Raw genomic sequence first — 18,112 nt, 5'->3', positions numbered from 1 at the left:
GGAGCAGATGAGAGCATGGAGGAAAACTGGAGAGGCAGCCTTGGTCAGAGCAGGTGTTTGAGTCCACGTACCTGTGAAGTCGTCTAAGGCCGGCGCTGCTGCTGGGCCGTTCCCCTGGAGGGAGGACGGGTTCTGCAGGTGCTGCTTGGCCAAACAGTCGGTCAGAACGTCCGACTCCAGCATGGAGTGCACCTGAACCTGTGGGTCCGACAGAACAGATGGTTAGCTGTTAGCTGTTAGCTGTTTGTTAGCCCGCGTGTACACAGTGCTGCTAATTCAGAACCAGTATCAGGGACTGGGTTCCTCTGTGTCTGAGAACGTTCACATTCCAAGTCTTTTTTTTCTTTTTCAAGTTCGATTCATAAAGAAATCTTCCTAACGACCGAACCATGACACGTTGGAGTGACGACCTCAAACAGCCACTGATTTTATTTTTCTCCTGGCTTCCTCTGAAAACACTGTGCATGAGTCCAAAGAATAATCTCAAACTTGGACGCGTCAGTCCACGAGATCCTCGTCCACTTCAGTCCTGGGTCAGTCCACAACAACTGACATCGTCTATTTGGCTGCAAACCTCATATTGAGAACCATCTCTGATAAAGAGTCTGTTCATTAGAACAAGACAGAGTATTTGTTTAGTTACTCTGTTAGTACTGTCAGTTTAGTAGTACTGTCAGTTTAGTAGTACTGTCGATCACCTGCTGTGTTATTTTTTTCGTCACTGGTTTTAATTTTTACTGCTGCTCCAGGAGCCCCTGACCCCGTGACCCCTCCTCGTCCCCCCCCCCCCCCTCAGGAGACTAATGAAGTTTGATGAAGTTGTCGTGAAGCTGTACCTTAGCCCCGTGCCCTCCCTCTCTTCATCAGGTACAGTAGATGAACTGAAGCAGTGACTTTTCTACTGTTCATTATTCAACACAAGAAACAAACAAAAAAAAAAAAACAAACCCAAAGATGACGCTTGCACCACACACACAGTTCTTGTTTTGTCTTGTGATCTAACTTCTGAAAAGTACAAAACCCTAAACTCTTGTTAGGCAATCCTCTTCCAGAATGTTCAAACAAAAGAAAATGTACTTTATTATCCGGCGTTAACAGAGCGTCCCCCAGGACTTTCCAAAACAACTTCTCCACAGCTCCAGGACTCAGAAGAAGCTTGTGAAGGACACCCAAGAACCACAGCATACTGGAGTGAATAATCAGCAAAAAATGTTTATTCAAAGCAGGGTTTACGATCGCACAGACTTCAATGGCCGTGACACATCGGCCAAGAGAAACGGACGGACTTTATGAAGGGCAGCTTTTAATATTTGGAGCTCGCGGCGGAGCAGGGCGTGTTAGCCCTGTCACAACTCAAGAGCACACGTGGTTGTGTTTAAGCTAAACAAGGCATGGGAGTACACACACAAACACACACACACACACACAATGCCCCCGTGTCACTCACGGTCCACAGAAAACAAACAAGGGCCAGAGAGCCCTGAACAATAGGCTCCCTATTCTGGATTTCCAGAGAGTGTGTGTAATTCTCTGTTTGTTGTATTACAATCACAAACATGCTCACCCCCCGCCCCCCGCCCCACTGCTCCTGCTGCTCCACATCCATCTCCTCCTCATCAGAAACAGAGAGGTTCAAGATTCACTTCAACCTCAGATGAACTACTTCATCAAAAAAAGGTCGGAGTAAAAATGAAATCAGTTTCACCTGAAGTGACTCTGACTCTGAGTCTGAGTCTGAGTCTGACTCTGACTCTGAGTCAACTACTGATCATTCATCAATGATCCACACCAGGGTTCATTCTCATTAATATTCCATTCTGTGGTCATGGGCGGAGCTAAAGTCAAACCCAACAGTTAATAAAAGACAGAACACCATTCACACCTCAGGTGTGTCTGTGTCTGTGTCTGTGTCTGTGTCTGTGTCTGTGTCTGTGTCTGTGTCTCCTACCTTCACCTCTCTCTCCTGCAGGCCTTTGGCAGAGTGGGCTTTGACGTGTTTCCTCAGCGAGCTGGGGTCGGTGTAGCGTTTGGTGCAGCCTGGGATCTGACAGGCGTAGGGCTTCTGTGGACGGAGCAGAAGAAGAAGAAGAAGAAGAAGAAGTGAGTTAAGGCAGACACGGAGGAAGCCATGAAAACCAAATGAAAATAAATAACCGTGCTGGCTTCTCAGCCTCTGCTCTACATCAAGGCCTGGGAAACTGAAGCTGTGGTTTCTGTTCTATCTCTTCTGATATTTGAAGCAGCTGCAGGTACCAGGCCTGGAGCCTGGAGCCTGGAGCCTGGAGCCTGGAGCCTGGGAGCTCCACCAGCCTCTCGACTTATGTTAGTGATTTATGGTATTTCCCATTCTAGCCTTGATTCCGACAACAAGATCTGACATTCACAGAAACATTTTCAGCTGCTGCAGAACAAGCTTGAAGAAACGTGGCACGAATCAAAGAAAACAAACACAGAAACACAGGAGGCGTCGGCGTCGGAGTGGGTTTGGGTTTAGAACCGAGGTCTGTCCAACACGAGATACAATCACCAATCACACGCTCCACCTCCAGCAGCCTTTGTACTTTCCATTTGATTTGCAGAGGCCGTGTGATGAAAGGAGCGCAGGTCCTAAAGGGACAGTTCCTGTGTTTTGTTACTCGGGGTCACATGAGGATACAGCACATACGAGCTAGGTCAAAAAGTTCTAAGACGTTCCTTCCCTATTTCTGCAAGGGGCCGATGTGAGTGACCAGACAAAGGTTATGACCTGGTGTCAAAGGTCAGGAACATCTCTGATGGTTGTCGGCCTTCTGCTCCTTCTCTTTCTGTTCTGTCTGTTTCTTCCACCATCACGACAACATTTTCGTGAAGTCTCACCAACCATTATCACCACCAGTGTATGGACCGGGGGGGGGGAGGGGGGGTTCTAGCTGTTGCTCAGAAGCAGATGTCTTGTTTCTTTCAAATCTATCAGCACATTAATGTCCTCGGCCTGCAGTGGATTACTTCTTCATTCGCTCTGTCTTTACTTTGTTCAACGGTAAACGAGAACAGCAGAGAAAATGTGTTGTAGCCCCATAAACGCAGGCCTAACTGGAACATCTCTGACACACACTTCACCCCGAGGAAGCCCAGCTGACGCTGATGTCCTCACTGATAATCCTCCAGTCCTCCAAGGTGACTGAACGATCAGAGGAACCTGTGCAGAGCATGAACGAATCAGCTGAGAGGAGGTGTCGGACTGTGGAAGGAGAGAAAGAACGGCGGAGATGTTTACCTTTCAGTCTGCAGGCATGAGAAGAAGAAGAGGAAGAGGAAGAGGAAGAAGAGGAAGGAGAGGAAGAGTTAAAAAGCTTTAAATCAGTGCATTCATGAGTAACATCAATGTGAATCAGAAACTAATCTCCAAACAGAAAACAGAGGATTTCTTCTGCAGCGAATGAAAAATTTATAACACATGCTGCATAAATTTATCTTCTGGAAAAGTTCGCAGCACATTTTCATGCGAGAAACAATGAAGGGAGATGTTTTAAACGTAAGAAGCACTGACAGAGGAAAGCTGCTTCCCATTAGTGAGGTTGTGCTGCTTGTATTTCACAATTTTATCAAAGTTGTGAGTTTAGATGAGTTAACGAGCCCATTTCCATGAATCTGGTTTCTCGCAGATTTCGACTCCGTTTCATTACGGAGCTCGCAAACAGGTGGAGTCCATTAGGGTTTCATGGAAACACATGAACAGTATTTATCTGAACCGCCGAGGTTTACATCCCACAAAGTCATAACCATAAATATGAAAACATATACCACCACATGCAGCGGGTCACAGTTTTACTAAATATTTTGATTGACGACCAAAAAACAACTAATCAGAATCTCATTAATCCAACGGACTGGTTTACCCTCAACTAATTATGTTTTATGTCATAAGGAAATGTTGTTTTACAAACATCAGCGGTGGAGCAGGTCATGACGTGACAGGGAGGATTTTTTTTTCATGCATCCTCATCTGGTGACGCTCTCGTCAGATCAGGATATTTTATATTAAATTAGCAAAAAAAAAACCATTGTATTAATTCATAAATCAATTAGTTAGCACAAAAGTTAAAGTCGCAAAGAAAAATTACTAACCATTACTAACCAGATTATTAACCATGAAACCACTGCGCCCCCTGGTGTATCAGTCGCCAAAATCAGTGCCAGGATTGTGACGGAATGTGATGGAAAAATACGGACATTTATTGAATACCTTTAATTTAACAGGTCAAAAGTCGTCACCACACTACACTACACTACACTACACTACACACTCAGCTTTCCCCGTGTGTTTCCTTCTGTGTTAAAGGATTTGAAACCATTCAAATGTGCGGCTCCAGAGTTTGACCAACTTTTCTCCCACAGATCCTGACTTCACACACTGGCAGAGGTTGGGAAACATCATGTTATTTCGAAATCCTTTCTGAAGAATATTCCCTGGGAGACCATCCCGCTGCTCCGTGAGTCTGAACAGATTACCTCTCGGAGCAGTGACCGTGTGATGCGGTCGTTCCACTTTGTACCAGTGATACGTTACGTGTGTCAGCATCACAGACAACTCACAGACATAAATCCAGCGGGCTCTGAGAGCCGTGACCAATCAGAGAAGAGTCCTGAGGAGGACGTTTCACAACTCGCCCTCGCGCTGTCCTTGTTGATTTTGGCTGCGTTATTTTCACAAATCGAATCGTTTTTGTCACGGTCTCAGATGTGGACAGAGAACGCCGTCGGCGTGAAGAAGGTGTTAACGCCGGTTTTAAAACGCTGTGAAAACAGACACTTTCCAACATTTAGGAGTTTCCGTCCACCAGAGACGGAGCTCGTCTTCAGTTTCATCACCAGTTCCTTGGGTTAATATTAGTGTTCGTGAATGTCCTGCTTTTGTTGTTGTTGTTTTTTTACTTTGAGCTTCTTTAAGAACCTTTCAACAAACGTCAAGTGTTATTTTTTGACTAACATTTAGCCCTTGCTGCTATATTTGAGCTTCATGTACTACATGTTAGCATAATGGATAATGTTATACGTCGCACTTCACGTCTTAGCTAACATTTAGCTTCTGTCCTGTACTTTTTTTTTTTTACCAACCTATATTCTAATATTTTCTTTGGTCAAATTGACATGTTTCTTATGAGGATCCTAAAAAAACACACATTTCTGCCAACATGTAAATTTCCAAAGTAAAACAAAGAAAAATGAAATCCTGTATCACCCCCCCCCTTCTGCCCCCCCCCCACCTCCCCCCCCCGCCAGTCCTGGACTCAGGATCTTCCTTTGTTCATTTCCAAACCTCCACAAAATTCCATGGGAACGGGTTCAGTAATTGTTGAGTAATCAGAGAGTTAACAGACAGACGAGCGGCACCAAAGGCTGAACCTCCAAGATGGAGGTCATTACGCTGCATTAGTGTGTTTTCTTGTTTTTACAGTAGACTACTGTTAGCGCTGCTGCCAAAAAATAATTTGGTCTTTTTTTTTCACCGTGTCTGAATGTATGTTTACACTCCGTCTGTCGTTAGCGTTTTATGGCGTGCGTTGGTTTGTTTTTTACTGAGCGTTCGAGCTCAGATACATATATGTTTTTGAGGCTTTAAAAAAAGCCTGAGTCATGAGTTTTGGGACAAAGAGCAGACAGGAAGCCAAATCCAGCGTCTTTCCACTACATTTCTTCAACAGCATGAAGTTCTGTAAAGACGCCTGGTCCAATCGGCTGCAAAGTGGGAATGATTCTCCCTTTGTTCATTCCCAACCGCTGCACAGCATTTCATGGGAACGGGCTCAGTAATTGTTGAGTAATCAGAGAGTTAACAGACAGACAGACAGACAGACACTGACAGAATCACCTCGGTGGAGGTCGTTCCTGTACATTGTTGTAGGCCGTGGAATAATGCAGCCGCAGGGAACGTCGTTCTTCCACGAAAAGCTGCGTCCCCTCGACGATGAGGAGAAGCGCAATTAAAACGCCACGTCATCGACACGGGTTCAGGCCAACAGGGCGAAGTCCAACTCTTAATTAAACTGACAAGTCCGTGTGTTAGAGAAGAACAAATATAGATATGAGAGCTGGAAAAACACTTAAAGGAAGGTATTTTCCATCACAATCTGCCTCCAGAAGGAGCCACAATCCTGGCACGGGATTTGGCACCTGGTGCACCAGAGGGAGCCGTGGTGAGTTAAAGCTTTATTTTTGTTCCCTCACATCAGGCTGCATCAGCGGTTGCATTTCATAACTTATTTATGCCGTCAAAGACTAGATTTACGAGTGCAGAGAGAGGGAGCAGCGGGAAGTTTAGCCCGGCTTCTCCGGATCCTCGGAGGAATTTGGGTTTCATCGTATTAGTGCTGTAAAAGGTTTGACTCCTGCTGCTGATGTCATAGTTAATGATTTGATTAAAAAGACGCTCTTCATCCGGTGCAGTTGTTTGTTTTCTCTGACTCTGAGCGCGCTGCGTCTCCATGACGACGGGGCAGACCCTACATTTGAGTGTGTGTGGTGTTGCCGATCACTGACCGTGTCCAGGTGTGTTCGCTGGTGCTTGGCCCGGTCGCTGGAGTTGCTGAAGGCCTTCAGGCAGCCGGGGTGCTGACAGATGTACGGTTTCTCTCCCGTGTGGCTCCTCAGGTGGATTTTCAGATTCTCCAGGCGGGAAAAAGCCTTGGAGCAGCCTTCGAACTGAAAAAGAAATACAAATATGCAGTAGTAGTACTACTAATGTACCTTAGGTACAGCATACATTAGTACAGTCTGGTAGAGTACAACAGATACTTATAAAACTTGACGTAGTACTACAGTCCAGTACTCTATAAAGTCAAATGTATCACAAAAGGTTGTGTAGTACAGTGTAGTACAACATAGTAATAGCACATAGCAGTATATCATGGTATTTTAAATATATACATATTAGTATTTAGTGAAATGTTATGCAGAGTACAGTACTCCATATTGTGTACTATACTACAGTACAGAATACCTGATGCAGCAGTATACAGTAGTATATGATCAACTGTACTATTCTGGAATAGCAAAGTAAATATAGTATTTTATAGTGTACTTCCATGTGTGTACAGTATAGTACTATACAGACCGTAAAATATTAGTGTAGTATAAATCGTAGTATACACACTATAGTACATCATAGTATTATTATAGTATTCTGCAGCACTTTCTGCACAACCAGAAAGTTTTATAGATTTAATCTGTAAAAGAAATGAGGTGATAAACACACACACACACACACACACACACACACAGGTGCTACACATTAACAGTGTTTGTCTTGGGCTGCAGCCACTCCAGTGTCAGCGGTCGATGGTCCTGCAGAGACTGTAAAGCAACATTTTATAACTTGACTTTTACAAACGCTGTCACGTTCGATCTGGACGTGCAGCACTGACACGGTCTGTGCTGTCAGGAACCACACGGAGGAGCACGGGCTGGACCTGGAACTGATCCTCACGCTCTTTTAGATTCATCACATTTAAAACATTTAGTTTATTGATTTATTTGATCAACAAACAAACAATCAGAGCTGGAACGCCGCCCGCGTCACCGCTTTTTAAAATGTGGAAAAAACTCCTGACGTTCGCTCCAGCGTTTTACGAGGTCAGTTAACGTCGGCCTTTTCTGGTCGTTAAAAAAACACAAAACGACATCATTGTGTTTGATTCATCTACGGCCGCGGGGCAACAGACGACACACGCAGATCTTTGGATCTTTGGCGTCGAACGTTTCTGCTCAGATTATGACGGCTTCACAACGACACGGAGACACTTCCTGTCCTGCAAACGAACACGACATCAGTTGAAAGGAGCAGATGTCTGAGAACTGACGGGTCAGGAATCCAACCGCAGCTTCAGCTTCAGCTTCAGCTGATGTTTTCATGGACTTGACTTCCATCAGGAACAGGATCCAACATCTGGTTCATCCTGTCGTTTTAGATTCAGTTTGTTTTAGAACAGGATCCTGTCTGTTCGATTCATCTATTCATCAGGGACGGTAGCTAAATGCTAGCCAACGTGAAGGAAATTTGTAAAATCTGGGATTTCTGCAATAAAACTATACATTTAAAACAAATATCAATGTCTGACCATAAAACCTTATTAATAAGACAAATGTCCTGGGCCGCGTCAGCCCTGTGTGAATGCCCAGTTGGCCCCCGTGCCAGACGTTGGACACGCCTGGTCTACTGTGTGGTATTTAAAAACACTGAGTGTGTATTTACAGACAGAATGACAGCTGTCTGATCTGAGCTGTTTAATAAAAATGAATTAATGACCAAACACTGAACGCATTCATCAGAATTATTAACTTTCCACTGAAGCAGCAGCAGCAGCAGCAGCAGCAGCAGCAGTAACAGCAGCAGCAGTAACAGCAGCAGCAACAGCAGCAGCAGCAGCAGTAACAGCAGCAGCAGCAGAGAGGTTTGTCACTGACGACATGTTTGTGTTGTTGATGTTCATGGTGTGAGTCTGTGAGGAGGCAGACGCGCTCTGTCGGCAACAAATGATGTCATGTTAATGAACTAACTCATTGGTGGATATTTGTGAATGAATTATTAATGGAGTCCCTGGGCTGACGACAGCGGGGACACTAGGGAATTATGGGCAGAGTCACTGAGGCCCGTGGACTCATGACAGGTGACGGAGGGCGGGGCGGCACCGGGACTTAGAGACCACTGTGGTGACAGCGTTTGGACCAAGACCACACTGCTCACAAACGTGGACCCACAGAACTACTCCTCAGGTTCAAATTCACTTTAACAATCCAATTTAGAGGGAAAAAGCCCATAAAACACACACAAAGAAACACAGGTTTCCTGACTGATATATACCGTCTGATCCTCCAACTGATTTTTTCCTTCGATTTCCAGTCAACTCCTCTGGGCTCCGGATGGAAACAGTCCTTTAATATAAACTGTCAATGATTTTACCAGATCTGCTGACTCGACAACTTCAAGAATGCACCACATTACTGTGCATCAGCAGGTCAGGCCGGATCCTGACTGTGGACCAGTCTGCCTTTGTCTGTTTATTCCATCTCTGCTGCCCATAAACTCAGAGGAACCGCAGGGCGATCAGCTGATCCTGGCAGCCGCCGCGCCGCAGACACAACCTTCATTCATTCATGCGATGGCCGCGGCCACAGTTCTTCCCCCGGCACGCATGAGTCAGGGAAACCTGTCGTGAGTGGAGGAAAGCGTTTGATCCCGTCTGTCTGATGGACAGTTGATCACCAGCTGCACATTCTGGGGAAAGCGGAGACGCGTCGTAAGCAACTCAAACCCCGCTAATCCTCCAAATGAGCGGGCTGGAGCCAAAACACGCAGTTGGACACGGGAGATGTTTTGACTGATTGAAAATAGCCACAACTGTTGATGAGCCTGCCAGTTTTATCCCTGAGTGTTTTGGACAAATGTTCGTGCATGAAGTGATTGTGAAAACCACCTTCTTCCGTTACTGCTGAGTCAGCTGTGAACGGACGACGGGAGTTTTTCATTTTTCCTCTTGTTTTACACCTCACGTATGGAAAAAGACTTCAACACAAGAAAAAAGCTGCTGTTGATAAAACTCACGGACAAGAGCCAGAGGGAGGGCCGGGAGGGGCGGGGGGCTCATCTGGACTCTGATTGGCCGCCGTGATGCTCTCTCTCTGCTCTAGGAGTTTAACGTTTTTGAAAAGTGTGTTTCATACCTGCAGGTGTCGAGGAGCTACAGCGGTTTGACTTGAATTTTCTTTCACTTTAAACTATCTCAGAAAAATATTAACTTTATTTTCCCAAATAATGTGAGGTTTATATTTGTTTTATAGCCAGTCATAAAACCATGAAACATGAAATGACATGTTATTACTGTTATTACTGTTATTATTGAACTGATTTGTTTCTGGAAACGTTCAAACTTATTTAATGAAATCTCTCCTTCTTGAAAAAACTCCAGCTCTCACAAACAGCAAAGTAAAAAGTACTTCAGTCATTACCAACGCAGTACTGGTAGTACTCACCATACACTTGTTGGGTTTCTCTCCTGAATGGACCCTCATGTGAATCAGCAGCTTGTAGCGAGCGTTGAAGGGTTTGTGGCGACGCACGCAGCCGGCCCAGAAGCACGCAAACTCCTCGCCTTTGCGCTGGTCGATGTGAACCTTCTCGATATGCCTCACCAGCTCCTCCTGGCTGCTGTGGGCAGCGCTGCAGTCGATCCAGTGACAAAGCTGCTCCTGCTGCTCCGCTCCGGGGTCCTGGCCCACCGCACCGCTGAGCCTCGGCGAGTGCAGAGGTGTCTGGGTACCGTCCTGGGCGTCGTGGCGTTCCAGGGGCTGACCAACGTGAAACAGCTCCCCCTGCTGGTTGTTCATGTGAAACGGTTCCGTCTTGCATGGCAGGAAGTCATCGGCCGGCTCCTGCTTGATGGACTGATACTCGTCTTGAAGCTTGTGCTGTGGTTGAGATGTTTTGGTGTTGGCGTCGGCAGGAGGCACGGAGGAGGGAAAGAACAAAGAGGAGGAGGAGGTGGAGTTAGAAGACACAGAGGGCGGGGGGGTGCAAAAGGTGGGAGACGTTGCACAGCCGGTCAGCATGTAGGACAAAGGCAGGGAGGACTGAGGGTAACAGCTGAACCTCTGGTTGGTTTTGGGTTCTTGGTTTCCGGTTGTGGCGAAGTCCTCCACCGACTTCTCCAGGTGGAACCCATTGGTCTTACAGTTCAGTAAAGACGTGAGGTCTCTCCCCAGGGAGGACAGGGACAGGGACGTCATGGGTACGCAGCACATACCGCCCGAAGGTACCGGCGCCTGACAGAAGCCTCCGGACGACAGCGGGGCCTGGAGATCCTCGGCATCTTCAAACACGCTCCCAAAACCGGGAAGAGTCAGCTGGACGTCAGGAGGCCCCAGGTCAGGGGGCCACATGCCGGCCCCCGTACTCCGACTTCCCGCAAGGAAAGATGCTGATGTGTGTGATCTGGGAGCGGCTCTAAGAATCCATCAGAGGAGGAACGGCTCACAGCATCTCTCAGAGCTCAGACGTAATCAGATTAGACTGATCTCCCGCTGCTGGAACGGCCTCTAATCTTCTGTCATTTGTTCCAAACTGTTGCGTGGTCACTCACTCACTCACGCTCTGTGGGAGACACAAACCAAACCCAAATGAGTCACCTTAACAGGCAACAGGCACAAAGACACACAAATGGGGGTTGCCTCTCTCTCTCTCTCTCTCTCTCTCTCTCTCTCTGTGTAAATGTGACACACATGTGTCCCTGAACCACCTCGCGTCACTGAACCATCCACTCCTCTTGATCATATCTGAGGATGCGATCAGTGCAGAGGGAGGGTTCAGATCCTGAACTCAATTCCACCAAACAGAAACTTTTCAGAACCTTCAGAGAAGTTCAGACACAGCACGTCCCGTGTTGGCCCCCAAACCATCACTTTAACACCTGATACGTACAGCAGGATCTGCATGAAGGAGTTCATGACAGGAACTGGAAGTTTGAAACAAGGATGAAAAAAAATCAACATCAACTTCTGCCTCAGAACTTTTTCTCAATGAATTCCCTTCATTTTTTTCATTTTAATAAAGTTCTGTCTAATCTGATCTAATCTTTAACCATTCAACTTGTAGTTCGTTTAAAACACTAACATTATCATCGTGTGACTGTCTCTTCCTCCATCCTGTTGCTCAGTCCTGCGTTGCCAGCGTTGCTGATGCTGCGCCACATTTTTTACCTCGTCAGAAAAGTGGAAACAACAACAGATGTCTGATGAAGTCACTGCTTTTTTTAAACTCCCTGGATTCTTCACATTTTTTATCTTCCAGTCCAACCAACAGTGATCAGGTGACGTGAGGCAGACCTCGTCTGGACGCACGGACTGTTCCTTTTTACCCATTTCCAACAATCAGCTAATGTGAAAAGATTCCCTCGGAGCATGAATCAACGCATTCCAATGCAGTGGTGTGTGTGTGAGTGTGTGTGTGTGTGTGCTAAAATTACCCTCACACTACTGTCCTCCTCTAACCATTGTGAGAACTTTCTACACTGTTCCAGGGGGGGGTTAACCCCCCCCCCCCCCCATGTGTCACTGCCTTAATCATGAATAAAGAGAAATGAACCAAGAAGATCAGAGAGAAAAGGAACAATGAAAGACTGGACTACAATCAGTTTGGTCCTAAAAATGATCAGAGACAGGAAGGAGGTTCAGTTGATTACGGCTAAAGGTTAGCAAAGGTCACACAAAAAGGTAAACACAAACACTTGTAAGTTGCTAAAAAAAAGCCAGGTTAATATAATGAAAACTGTTCAGGTGAGTCAGAGGTAAAAGTAAAAAAACAAACAAAGACAAATGACAGCCACAAAAATATCAAAACTAGCTGAATGAGTTAAAGATTATCAGGTAAAACTGAGCCTCACTTTATCAAACAGTCAAACTGAAAAGGTTAAAGGTCAGCCTGAGGAAGGAGTGTTTGAAGAACCTGGTGACGTTGCTGATCAACGATTGGTTTGTTCTGACGACGTTTTCATGTCTGTCCAAGAGGTGACGCCGAACTGTCTTAGACGTTACACTGAACCAACCAACAGAGGGTCCGAGCCCCCTGTCAGCGAGCTTCAATCAAACCGACGAGGGTCGACGGCCGCCCCGGCAGCTCACGGCACCGTGGCCCAGAACCTGCTCCAGACGCTGGGAGAAACGTGGAGGGTCAATCTGAAGCCCCCGCCCTGCTCCGCCCTGATCCCACACACACACAGAAGCTCCTCTGTGCATCCAGAGCTCCAGTATTTACTGCCCTCACCCCCGTTTCCACTCCTCTGCGGCGTCTGCCAGATATTGATGATCTAATTTACAGCAGGATCTGTGTCGCGTGTAATTAGTCACTGGAACCGATCAATGGGAGTTCTGTGCGGACTTTTTTTTTTACGAGCCAGAAACCAACGCTGCTAAGTGGATGACTAACTTCTGTGCTTATACGAGCCGACTGAAGGACTCACTAAGTGTAGGTTCAGGCCCATAGTTTCCGGGTATAGTCGGGTTTACAGTTTTATGATCCTTCCAGTAAATCGCTGGAGTTCCAACCCCCCGACACCACCGACACCACCACCACCTCCAGAGTCGTGTAGCACACCAATCATGGGAACTGTGGTTGAATCCTAATTAGAGGGGTTGCAGCATGTGTGTGTGTGTGTGTGTCAACAGGACTGAGCTGGATTAATAACACTTGTGGTTTGGTGTGTTTGAAATACGATAATTGCAAACTTGTACCTGTTGCTTTAAGGACTAAAACCAATATTAGAGTTCTGAGGTCGACATGTGGCGTTTTTGACGCAAACACGACATTAACTCCACAAATGTAATAAAAAAACATCATAAAAATGCAGCAGAAGATCCAGCTTAAAAAAGAGGAATTTGTGAAAAAAGAAAAAACAAACCCAGTGTCTCTTCACGCAGCTCCGTTGGTGCTCGTCCAAAAGGAAGAGTCAGTAAAACTAAGAAAAGTGTCCCACAAAGCCCGGGCTCAGCCTCCAAACGTTATAAAAGAGCCGTACCATCTGATGTGGCGGAGGTTAGCTAAACACAGCTGTGGCGTTTCAGGACGAGCGAATGTGGAGTTGTCTCAACAACGAGCGCTCTGCTCCGTGAACGGCCAACGTTTCCTTGTACTTTCTTGGTTCAATGGAAACATGGGAAACAGATCCTTGTTGAGATGGGGGCGGGGGGGCAGTGAGGGGGGGCAGGGAGATGAAGTTTCCTCATCCTTCTCCTCCCAAATGACCCCCGGTGGTGTTGTAGAGGCGTCACAGTGGATTTGGGACGACAGGCTCACGTAAACACGGAGCCCTTCGGCTGAATTTGCATCAGGATAAAATTAGATTCTGTCGTTATTAATCCAATCTCTATAACTTAATAATTCATCTGAAGGAACGTGAAGCAAACACAGAGTCTCATATTTTAGTTTTATGCACAAGAAAATCAGAAAATCAGCTGAAGCGGTCGGTCAGGTGAAACAGGAACGTCAGCAGCGTGCCAAAAAAAATCCACTTCAAAAAGCTGCAGCTCTGCTTTAATCCACCGTCAGTTAAATATGATCCAAATGTTCAACTCGTAACGTGGTGTTTGTGTCACTAATGTTACTCATCACGTGACGGTAATGAACGTGTTACAACAGCAGCGTCAGAAACAAACAGGAAGTCACGATGAAATGTGCATGAACCTGACATGAACCTGACCAGAGCCAGAAAAGATAGAACATCACTAATGACACAAATGAGTTTTCTATTAATTTATTTTGAAATTATTCTCATGAAAATGAATTTCATTAGAGATTAAATACTTTTTTGAAATTATTCTCATAAAAATGAATTTCATTAGAGATTAAATACTAACGAACTTCATCTGGAACTGAAATCAAAGGCCTGTTCTATTTTGGGAAATCCATATTCCAGCCACTTCCTTCTTGGCTTCATTCAGAATGTAAAAAAAAAAGTATTTAAATAATATGTTTATATTATTCTAATAACTCAGGGTCTTAGTCAGAGCTAATGTTTTCACAGGTTGTTTTTATGGAACTCCTAGAATTATGAGCTAAAGGTTTTTACAGTTGTACTCGTAAAGTTGTAGTACTACTAATTATACAACTTCAGTACTCCCTGTAAATCTGCTGCGTCTGTCGCCTGTAGGTGGAGCTGTGGCGGCCGCACACAGTCCACGACCCACGTTTTTGTTTGAAAAAAGTAGAACTTAGTAAACGAATACACCCACAAAAAACCGTTCAAATATCTGAACGTGTTCTGTGGCGTCATGAGCTTTAATCACCAGTTCATAACAGACGTGATGACTCATCAACCCGCAGATTTATCTACCCATCAATTTGTTCTGCGATCTTGACAGTTTTAAAACCCATTTTTTTAAATATATAAAAACGGTTTAAAAGAAAATTAACATTACAAATTTGATTTCCTGGATGTGGAAAAAAACAAACACACGGGGACAGTTTTTATGGCTACTAATCCCCGCGTGTGCAGTAACTTTAAGGTTAGAACAATATGTTTGCAAAAGAGCAGATTCTCATGCATGTGGTCGAGTGTGAAGTCAAGAAAACACCAGAATTACGCAAGTCATTTCACAACTGTCATTTGAGTGTTTTTATAAACGACACCAGGGACTAACTCCCAGCCTGACGGTTCACACTTCCCTTCGTTATTTGGACTGAAAGCCTGACATAAATAATGGTTTAAATCTGGAGTGTGAAAATAAACCATTATTAAAACCTTCATTTATTCAGAGGAAATTGAATCATTTCACAGCTGCTTTTCCTACTGCAGCAGTTGTGACACAGGCCTCACACCTGCTTCACCCACAACCTCACGGAGAAGTGAAGTTTTCATTTGATCTGGAAATGAATTTTTTTTCAGTTTAGAAACAAAATCGACATCAAGACTAAATTACTAAAAATCACCAACACCTAATAATAATTAAAGAGTCATAAGAATTAGCACAGATTTTATCAGTAAATAAATAATTATTTTGGGGGTTTTTTGTTACATTTTGCAAATGTAAATAAGTCCAAAAGTCAAATGTTTTAATAAGAATTTTGTTTTTAAATTTAAGTCAGTTAATATAAGTTAAAAAATAAAAGTTAATCACAAATAAAACTATACAAATGTTTACATTCAGATAAATTGTGTATTTATATAAACATTATAAAAATATAAAATAATCATTTCAGATCCTCTCCAACATGGAGGTAATCTGTGAAATGTGTTTTGGTTTGGACCAACCAGGACAATATTCAAAATGAATTTATGTCGTAAAGTGCGGGGTCTGTGAGCGGTCTGTAGGAGCACAGACACCACAGACACCACAGACACCACAGACACCACAGACACCACAGACACCACAGACACCTGTGACACCTGTGCAGGCAGGTTGATGCCACCGACCGGGGCCACAGGGCTGGAACCCTGACCGCCGCGTCTCTGAAGTCTGCAGCCAAGTCTGCTGCAGCCAAAGCGGGGGGGCGGGGGACGGTGCCAGGTACAGTTTTCCCAAACAAGCAGCAGCATTCAACAGAACCGTCAGTGAATGAAGAGCCCAGTGTACGCGCTGCTGGAGCAACACTGGTGCAAAGACAGAACCTGTCACCTGGAGCCGGCGAAGACACAGACACAAAGTCACGTCCAAAGTCTTCAGGAGCCCGTCCACAAAGTCTGGACAAACGGGACGGACAACGACACTGAGAAGCTGTGAACTGTTGACTGGTTTTAAACCTTCAACAAACACGCGTTCATCAGAACCAGATCAACAAACAAACAGACCTCAGTTCCAGCTCCAGACTCACCTAGCCTTCCACCTTCCCCTGCTGGCAGAGCCAGGCGTTTACAAGCAGGTGCGACTCTGTGAGAAACTGCTCCGAGTGCAGATGGCAGGAAATACCAGTGAAATGACAGTGGCTCGCTCCAAAACCACAAGACAGCGCGAGCGGAGCCCGAGGAGCCGATACAGGAGCTGGGACCAGAGCGTCCACGTCTGCCAGGGGTTTGAAACTGGAGCAGCTCCGTCAGACGCCTGTTAAAGCTCTCCAGGTCCGAGGTGGTGGGTACTGACGGACTCCAGCGTGTCTTTCCAAACACATGTTTGGGTGGTATTAAGTCTGAGAAAACGGTTTTTGAAAGAGGCCTATGTTTAACATCAAGGCTCTTTTTATAGCCCGTGTTCGTGACTCATCGGGTTTTTTTCTTTCGTCAGTTCATCAGTCAAAACTCCACTAATATCAAACCACACTTCGTACAGGAAACATCATGATGTTCAGGGAAAGTCACTTTCACACAAAAAACAGACGGTGAATGTACAGTTAGAGCAGCGTTTTCCAAAGTCTGGGGCAGGACCCCCTCAGAGGCACAAATCATTTTTAGGAGAATTGCACTGATGTGACACTTTAGATTATCAAAGGAAGTCCATCAGGTTTTGTGTCGACGTAGGAAGGTTTGAAAACAGTCCTAACTACAGAAAGGGGGCGCTGCAGAAAAAGATTCATTTTGTATTTGTTTGTTATTTGTATCGAGGTTTGGAAAGTGATGCAGTGGAAGGATGTCTAAAAACAGTTATTAGTGAGTTATTAAAATGACAACATGACGTTTTTTGTGACTCACTACGTCTGTGTGAAAACAGCTGAAACGTCTCGCCGTCTACAGACTGGTTTTCTGGTCTGCAGAAGGTTTTCTTTTGGAATATTTTCGACTTCCTGGGATTGTGACTATTAAGTCTGTGGTGAAGCCTGGAAGTCAGGACTTAGCCAAACAGTTTGAAGACTGCTGCGCAGGAAAAAAAAAAGAATAACATCCATGCTTCAGTAGTTAGGTAACAACAATAACAGCTTAGCCCGGAGTTGGCCGCTGACAATACAAAAACTGTCACTTATGCATGAATGGATCTGAGGCTACCGACGGGGACGGGGGCGGACGTTAAATCATCTTAAAAGGCTCACAGCGCTCCCTTCCAGACAGATCCTTCAACAATTACACTGATCCAGGATCAAATCAATTTAACAGCAGCTCAGGTCCTGGTGCTCAGTTCAGACCTGAAGACACATCTGTCTGTAAATGAAGCAGAGCGCGGGAGCGACTTCAGGGCAATCGCAGAGATGGCAGAGGTCGACCGTGAACGTGTCACAACCGTCACGGAGCAACTGTTGCATCAGACGCTGACATTATTAAAGACTAAAGATCCAGTCAAGACAGACAGATGTGCATTTTCAACCACTTCAACATCTGGAGTGGAACACACGTGAGCCGTCTCCAGGACAAATCAACGTGTCCAGTTTACATTTCTGGAGGTTTGTCAGCCGTCTGATTCAGTGCGAGAATGAAATGTTGCACTCGGCGGACTCACACTGTCAATATTACAATTAACTTCATGCATTTCCATCAACATTGGCAGAAGATCTGCAACCAAACACCGGAGAGACGGTGACTCGTTGTTTCTGTGTTGCGACACACTCAGAGAAGATTCCGTTCTCATGGTCTGGGCTCGCTCACAACCAGTTTGTGAGATGTGGCGTCGGATCACGCCGGAGCTCATAAACGTCTCTAACTGTCCTGACCCGTGATATTTTCCA

At 45.4% G+C, this 18,112-nt stretch overlaps 1 protein-coding gene across 2 annotated transcripts in view; it reads right to left on the bottom strand.

Moving 5' to 3' along the window:
• Positions 1-18,112, bottom strand: part of glis1a (GLIS family zinc finger 1a) — a 39,736-nt gene that overhangs the window by 9,462 nt on the left and 12,162 nt on the right. For both annotated transcript variants that reach the window (XM_017042505.2, XM_008334917.3), the window contains exons 2-5: positions 10,009-11,125; positions 6,520-6,681; positions 1,949-2,062; positions 72-198 (exon numbers count right to left, since the gene is read on the bottom strand). In XM_017042505.2, the coding sequence (XP_016897994.1) occupies positions 72-198; positions 1,949-2,062; positions 6,520-6,681; positions 10,009-10,914 (1,309 nt within the window). In that variant the 5' untranslated portion in view covers positions 10,915-11,125. The remainder of the gene's footprint in view (positions 1-71; positions 199-1,948; positions 2,063-6,519; positions 6,682-10,008; positions 11,126-18,112) is intronic.

This window comes from Cynoglossus semilaevis, chromosome 20 (assembly GCF_000523025.1).
Source record: "Cynoglossus semilaevis isolate Cse_v1.0 chromosome 20, Cse_v1.0, whole genome shotgun sequence".
Lineage (NCBI taxonomy): Eukaryota > Metazoa > Chordata > Actinopteri > Pleuronectiformes > Cynoglossidae > Cynoglossus > Cynoglossus semilaevis.
The sequence above is the reverse complement of the archived record's forward strand: the minus strand, read 5'-3'. Positions and strand labels throughout refer to the sequence as shown.